The sequence below is a fragment of the Nelumbo nucifera genome, chromosome 1 (assembly GCF_055504915.1).
Source record: "Nelumbo nucifera cultivar China Antique chromosome 1, China Antique-T2T, whole genome shotgun sequence".
Lineage (NCBI taxonomy): Eukaryota > Viridiplantae > Streptophyta > Magnoliopsida > Proteales > Nelumbonaceae > Nelumbo > Nelumbo nucifera.
This window is the reverse complement of record NC_142649.1, coordinates 161,460,199-161,468,289: the sequence shown is the minus strand read 5'-3', so window position 1 is coordinate 161,468,289 and position 8,091 is coordinate 161,460,199. Positions and strand designations below refer to the sequence as shown.

Below are 8,091 nucleotides of genomic sequence, written 5' to 3'. Positions count from 1 at the left end.
AGAGATTTTGTTTAAAATTAACTTTCATCCCCAAAGAGCTTAATTAGATGTTCAGGTATTCTAAAGAACAATAATTGGAGTTGATGAAATTTGAGAAAAGAAATCTCCATCTTCATAAAGATGACTTCTTGTTGTACGTACTCTGAGTATCAAAGAGATTTTGTTTAAAACGTTCATTCTGAAAGAGCTTACTCATATCCTCAGGTACTCTAAGCAGTAATTGGAGTACTTGAAATTTGAGCAAAGAAATCTCATTCTTCACAGAGATGACTTCTTAATGTAGTACTCTGAGTATCGAAGGGATTTTTTAAAACAACGTCATTACTAGCTAGCTTACCTAATAGATTTGCAATATTATGATGACGACCTTAAACTGAATGGACATTTTTTTAAGGCGTTTGCCTTCTTCAGATGTCTAATTAATGCAATTAACAAGTTCAATGGCGAGGAATTAGGTAAATCAAGCACGAAACCTAGGTATCATTAGGTTTGATTTTTTAGGTCTTCATTAATTAGGTCCATTAATGAACTGAAGCTACTTAAGTAGAACAAAACTAGTTCCCAATTTTGTTTTCTCTGACAAAAAGATTACACTATTATTCTATCAATTACTAATTAAGGATACACAAGATCTAAGAAAACTACCATAGACTGGACTATAGGGTTCCTAATTGTATAAGCATTTGTAGGGATCCTAGCTTATTTGTAGTAGCAGCAAAAGTGCATGTTTAGAAGTATGTAGTAGCATTTCAAAATTGATGAGAACACATCTGGGCTGATAATTTGGCTGAGTGTCCACCATCTCATGTACGTTGAAGATAAGAGAAGGCCACTGATTGAAGGTCCTCCATATCTTGGAACGCCCATTTCCTGCTGTTGGTTTGCATGTCTAGCGAAGCCATGGCCTGAGTTGGGTCTTCAAAACTATTATACGAGATGGTTTCTTCAGGTATGACAGAATTCTGATAATCCATGGGATTGGGATTCATATCCATGAGACCATTGTTATAATACATGGTGGAGTCGGCATTGTTGTTTGCTGGGTTGGGATGGAATTGTTGCACCACCCTTGATGAATCCTCCAAATTGAACAAACCTGCACCAGCAGCTTGGACATCTTGTGGGTACGAAGGAAACTTCCCATAGAACTTAGTGTCTTCTTGAGGGGTTGCAGTGGTGGAGCCATTGACAAGGTTCTGTGCTGCTTGTGCCTTGAGAGATGCGAGCTGTGCTTGTAGATTCACAACCTGCAGCACAATTTCAACCAAAAGAAAGAAAGAAACTCAGTACTGAAGGTAAAATTCTGATCAGAATATATATAGCAATTTCAGCTAGTATACAATTAATTGCTTTTGAATGTAATCCTGTGTTGAGAATGAATGCAAATTAGAGGGAGAGTACCTGCTGCTGGAGAGCGAAAATATGAGAGACGCATCCATAAATGGGATCCTGAAGCCTTGCTTGAGCTTCGTATGAGATTGTAACCGCAGCTTCACAACGGTCGGTTACTGGGAGGTGAGCGAGGAGCTTTGAAACATTGCTTGCACCGAAGACCTTGTGGATAGCAGCGAAATGGGTGGCCCCTTGCTCATGGCAGAAATAAGGAGCAAAAACACAACCCTTGACACACTTCCTCCTCAAGAACTTGCAGGCTCCACAAGGAGATCCAAACCCTGTCATCTTGGCTCTCAGTTTGGTGGTGATTGATTCTTTTCTCTCTTGGGCTCTGGTGATTTTTGCTCTTGCTAGCTCGTAGTCCAGTGCAAGCACTTTCACAATGTTTTATAAACGCTCCAAGGAGAGGGAGGTGGGATCTTATTATAATGAATACTTAATTAGACTTGGTCTCCATAATGGGCTACAGATTTCATTATTTTTCTATTCACAACCCTCTTTCACCCCCCATCTTAAATTTTAATACTCTCATGAGATTCCATTCAAACATCCTTAAACGACAAAAGAGCTAACATAAATACAACCCGTCTCTGTTTGCTTCATCATTGGAGTTATTTCTTTCCGTCTCTTTTGATGTATTGCTCTTTACTGTGATAAACTCAAGTGCATTCATTTGGGAATTACATACTTTGGATTTGACATAAATGCAAAGGGCAAATCTCAAAGCCTAGAGCTGTAGACCTTAGCCACTAGCTACAGCCACTATAGTCATCCGCGTATACCCATGAAGCTCAGACTGAGACAAGTTCCATAGGTCCCACCTAGAGCCTATTGGAGGAACCTCCTCTAGAAGCTGATCCATATATATGGTAGATATAATAACCATCCAATTATCAAATTCATCTTGATGTACAGTCTGAAAATTTATGTGTACAGCCCAAAAAATAAAGGATTATTACAGTAATCACTAGCTAGGATAAACCAATTGGGTTGATTTTCATTAATGGGTGTAATTTATAAAGATGTGGGTTCGTTGAAACTGCTCAGATTGTCCAAATTAGCAGTTGAGAGATATATATAGTAGTTACCCATGGAATTAATGGTGATGGATTAACTCATTACGTATTCATTCGCCCATTTTTATGGCTATAGAATAACGTGCGTGTAAACTCTTTGGCCTACAATGCCAAAACTAATTGTTCCTCCCAACTGTGAATGTAAAAAACTAAAAAAAAAAAAAAAAAAAAAGAAATAGTTCTAAGAAGAAGCATATTCCAAAAAGAATGAAACAAAAGATAGTGACACTGGAATAGAACATTTCATGAAGGGGGTAAACACAGACACACAAACGCACGATGAGAGAGAGAAAGAGTTTAGTCTTCCATTTGTTTTAGTGTTTCAGGTCACAGCTTGTCGAGCAATACCATATTATTATCATTAACTAATCTCACATACAATCATTAATCATTTTCAATCAATTTCTAATGTCACACATTGGCACCAACGTCTAGACCTCGCTCAAATGCACATTGGGCTAAATTTGGCCACACCTCCATATATATATATATATGATATATCCCTAATAATAACAACCGAACAGAGAGATTAATCCCTTAAGTTTCTCAATTAACCAAAGCAAACTCTAAATGGGCACTAGAGCTTAATTAGGAGAAATGAAAAGCAGCATCTTCTATTCTTCTAGCTCTAGCTATTAGCTTGATGACTGGACTAACCTATGATTCACAGTGGAAGATGTAGTCCGACGTATCAATAGGGTTTCTTGCATGGCACCAGCCACCCTGGCCACCATTATCAGATCTTCGGAATGGTTTTCAGTCATGTGTACTTGTTGGCCACTTAAACCATGAAGGAAAGGAGAGTGACCTTGGAGACAGGAAGGAAAGTTTTAAATTAATGGGCTTATTAAAATATGTCCCTTAAACAATAATGTGGGGTTCAATAACTAATCTTTTTTTTTTTTTTTGATGGGTTGGGGATTCAATAACTAATCTAGAAAAAGCACACTGAAGCTCATCTTTATTGCTTCTTTATAAACTATTAACATCCCGAGAAACCCACCTGACAAACCTTTTTTAGCATTTCAAAGTCACTTTTATATGATCTTTTTAACTTACCTAAACATATATACAACTTCCTCATCCTTCCCTCTCTATAGCTTCTTTGTAGTCAGAACTCAGAATAGGCTATCAACCTACGTAGCTTTTTAAATAAGGTTTGTAAAGCTATAATATTTTTCTCTTTTGGATGGTGAGTATTATTAATGAACAATAGCAGTCTGGAGCACATTATTAGGGCATATATAGTAAGATCATATATATGGGTGGTCATTGATTAGGACCACCATTCAACAAACCCAGCTTGAGATATCCTAGTAGTTGAAGATCACAGGCTACTAATCAGTGCAATCCAATGGAAATCTCCTAGGTTGAAAGTAAAGATAATTGCAATCAGTGAGTGCTTGCTCCTGAAAATTGAGATAGCAGAAGCCAATAGAATATAGTGGATGTTCTTTCTAGACAGCAATGAAGGCTCCCATTGGCGCAGTTTGTTGCTTGACACCTGGGGATGGAAGACAAGCAATGGGTGGGTGTGGGATGGAGATTCCCCTTTGCATATTTGTTAATAACCTATTCACATATGCATTGGCGTGCATCTCTCTTTCACAGGTTGCCGGCCGGCAGAGGTGGAGATATATATTGATGACTAGAAACGCCTGAAATGAAGTTGGTTAGAATGTCAGAGTTTCTTTTAATTCTTGCACCGATCATTAGATTTTATTTCTTTGACCATCTTAAACAAGTAAATTAAAAAATATATTAAATCAATTTGGCTCATATTTTTCTACGATGGTCTGTTTGGATTCATTGAATCATGGGTCCAGTTGCCCATAATATGTCCTCCATGAAATGATATCACGCTTATCAGCAGCACTCAATTACCTTTTATAATCACTCGGAGTACTCCTAGTAGCTATTTATATATATGGTAGAACAAAAATGGTTAATTTACATGTTAATATATATACCAGCTGAAAGCCTGAACCCATATATAATTGTACTAATTAATAAATATTAATTCTCTGTGGGTATAGTCTTCTGATCAAATGGGTGTCAAATTAAGAAATAGAAAGTTTCTCTCCGCTTCTAGGGTGCCCCCACATGGAGTCAGGCTCGACAAGGCTTGCCAGTTAGGGAGACAGCTAGGACACAGTGGACCCACTAGGCCGGGCTCAGACGCCACAGCATGGATCAGTGGGCCGCTCAACATAGGTACGATATGAGAAGAAGCTAGACAGCTTGGGTTAATGAGCATGCACCATTGCAAGCCCGTACTCCTGAAACCATGGTAGTACAAAAAAGACTACTAACCATATTGCTTCCATATGGATAATACAAGATTCTTAACCATGACTTTTATCTTAATCATTTATTTACCGTTTTGTTCTCTGACCTTAGAAGAGGATGGCATATACGATCATCCACCTGCCCCCCAAGTTTGCCACCTCAGCAAGATGACTAAGCGACAAGTGGCACTCCGGCTGATGTATCATTAAGATCTGTGCCTTAATTAAAAGAGTAGTTATATATAAAGCATGGTTATATAGTCTTAATAATCATGGATTATGTAGAGTAAGATTAAAATTAATATTGTGTAATTGGTGATTCAGGTTCCAAGCATATCAGTCCAAGAAGTTAATTTTATGGGCAATAATGGAGGCCCAACACTTGAACCAAGAATTTGACAGAGGAAAGTTTAACAAACGTCTGTGGTTGTCAATCGGAAGCCCCACCACCTGGTTCCCATTATACCTGTTCATGTGTGAGGCATGTCACTGAAGGCCGTACTTCCTCCACTAAATAATTGAAGTTTCAAAGATAAAAAAATAAAAGGGAAAAGATCCATTCTTCAATGTCTCTTGATCCAATGAGATTGTTTGCGTCTGTAGCCCTGTTTGGAGCCGTTGGATTTCAGAAAAAGAAGTGAATCCAATGGATTATGAAACAAAGCAGAGTTATTTAATGGGTTTACTTAATTATAACATAATTTTTTAATGAGTATATAAAGAAAAAGAAAGAAAGAAAAGGAGAAGGAGCAGAGGTTAAGACTAGAGAGGTAGCTGCAACTCTGAACTCTTGTTGAAATGGAACTACCGAGATAACTAACAGTTAATGGGTTTTCTTAATTACAAGCCTACCGCATTTAAAGTCTGAACAGATTAAAAAATTAACAATGAAATTAACTAAACCATAATTCCTTCATTCGAAGAATTTTATATATTTTACGGTGTAATCATCTCACTGATCAGTTTGTCACCCACGAGATTAAGGGGAGAAATGTTTGTTTAAATGAGTGTGAGAGAGAGAGAGAGAAGGGCAAAAAGCTGTCACGCCGTTATCTTTTCATCGGGATCGCTGCGCACGTGCAAATAGATACCCACGCCAACGAAGTCATCCTATCTCCATCTCCCTATCGTGACATGACACGCCACACGAGTAATACTATTTTGTGCGGTGAAATGGGTCCCAGAGGATGCCAATCCACGTCACCCACAGCCCCAGTGGCTCTGTTTTGCTTCCCTATTATACGCTAATGCAATGCAGCGAATACAAAAATGGATCGGAAGCCAACGGCATGAAATATAATAAAACAAGTTACCTTTGGTATTATTATTGCATTAATTTGAGTAGAAGAAGATGAAGCAAACAGTCGAGAATTGCTTTTAAAATTGGATTAGTTCTGTTTTGTAATGCAGTTTGAGGTTCAAACTGATGAGAGAGAGAGAACAATGTTTCCTTAACCTATATGGAATTCTGTGGTGTTTGTTACTGAGGTTTGGATGAGAGGAAGGTCAATTTTGGCTGCATCAGAAGACATTGGACAAGGATGGTGCGGAGAATGACTTTGACATGTGGCCCTCCACAACTAGTCAAGCCGACAAGGAGGTCTCCAATGGGGCTGAGCTGCACGTGTATGGATGATTGCCAGATACCTAGGGTTTCTTAAGTTACTTATTTTTGTTCTTGAGTAACTACACAATAGTATACTCCTATTTGTTTAGTCATTAGTGTTGCAAATTGGAAAAAAATAAATAGATCTAAATAACTTTGTCAGTGTGACATTTCTCCAAGATTGATGTTATAATTTGATCAATATTAATTTGTTTTTGTGCAGGAATGGGCTCCATATGGCTCTAGTTCTTGACCATAATAGTACCCTAAGATATATAATTCAGTTGTATAAAGTATTCAATAGACAAAAAAATTAATATAATGGGTGTGATCTAAGCCCTCATTAAATCACAACCCACAACCCTAATTTATGATTTTAAGTCATTTTCGGATCATGACCTGTGATGAAGAAGGCTTACCAGTACCAGATAGGTTGTGTTGGGTGCAAATTGATGGTGGGTATCGTCAAAGGGGTTCGATGAGCGGCTCCGATCGGCAACATAAATGATCATGGTTTTTAAAAATGAACTGGTCAGGGGTCCGATTATCGATTCGAACGGTCCGACTGTTCAACCTGAATAGTTAGTTCGTTTTGACAAAAAAATTAAAAAATTAAAAAACGGTCAAAACCATTCGAACGGTTTGAACGCTTAACCAGCGGTTCAATGGTTTACTAACCAAAATCAATGGTTTTAGAGAAAAAAAAAAGCGATTTTGGAGGAAAACAGAACCAATCAGGCCGATTTTTCTAGCCCAACTGTCCGATCCGGTCCGATTTTGAAAACAGTGTAAATGATAGCTTATAGGGCATGGCTTGATGATTGAGGGACATGAGTTGTATGCTTCATTTTCAAGCTTAAATGGAGATGTTTAGATCTATAGTGTGATTGAATATAGAGAGAGGTTACTTATATTATTTGGATGAAGTTATCATGTTGTTTGAACGGGGTACAAAATTTCCAAGTCTATACCATATTCCAGGGTGATCTAGTGTTAAAATAAGCACCAAAGACAATCAAGTAGTCACTTCAAGAGGGTCAGTATAGAAGATGGTCATAGAGATGCTTTTGATTGTAATTGATGAACAAGACATTCAAAAGGGGCCCCGGCCCCCATGACTAATTGGTCTGGTTGAAGACAGAATTTTTTTCACATATGGACAACTGGGAGTTGCTATGCGACAGCATTTATCTTCATTTGGAGGATTTTGACTGAAGAAACACCTACATACCCAAAAACAAAACAATTTGAATTCCTTTCTCTCTCTCTCTCTTCACAAAACCGTTTTCATTCCTTGGGGCTTGGGGGCTTCTTATTCTGCTTCTTCTTCCTTTTTGAGGTCAACACGTTAACGAGTTGCTCCCCTTCTCTCTCTTTCACACACACAAATATACCATATACGCGCAACTCCATCCAGCTGCATGCATGAAGCTGAAGAGTTCAGCCGTGCCGTGCTTCTCTCAGTTTCTGTTATCCATGACCATGGGTGAAGTGGCAAATTTTCGGGATTGACTAGCATTGGATTGGAGATTGGATGGTCCAACAAGACTACAAGAAACGAGTGGGTGTTAGTTAGATGTGGACACACATCACGTGATAAGGTCGGCAAGTTGTATAGCCAAAGTACAGGAGGTTCCGTCTTTTCTAACATATATGCTACCTACTTACCTAGTATAGTAGCTACACCACTAACCCAAATTCATCCCATAAATCCTGGCCCAACCAA

The 8,091-nt window shown here is 38.3% G+C and overlaps 1 protein-coding gene across 1 annotated transcript; it reads right to left on the bottom strand.

The window, feature by feature from the left end:
• Positions 1-632: 632 nt before the first annotated feature.
• Positions 633-1,753, bottom strand: LOC104610061 (LOB domain-containing protein 29). Its single transcript, XM_010276523.3, has 2 exons — positions 1,402-1,753; positions 633-1,247 (listed from the first exon to the last, which is right to left on the bottom strand). The coding sequence occupies exons 1-2, from the start codon at positions 1,678-1,680 to the stop codon at positions 804-806; spliced, it is 723 nt and encodes a 240-aa protein (XP_010274825.1). The 5' UTR covers positions 1,681-1,753; the 3' UTR covers positions 633-803.
• Between the last annotated feature and the right edge of the window lie 6,338 nt (positions 1,754-8,091).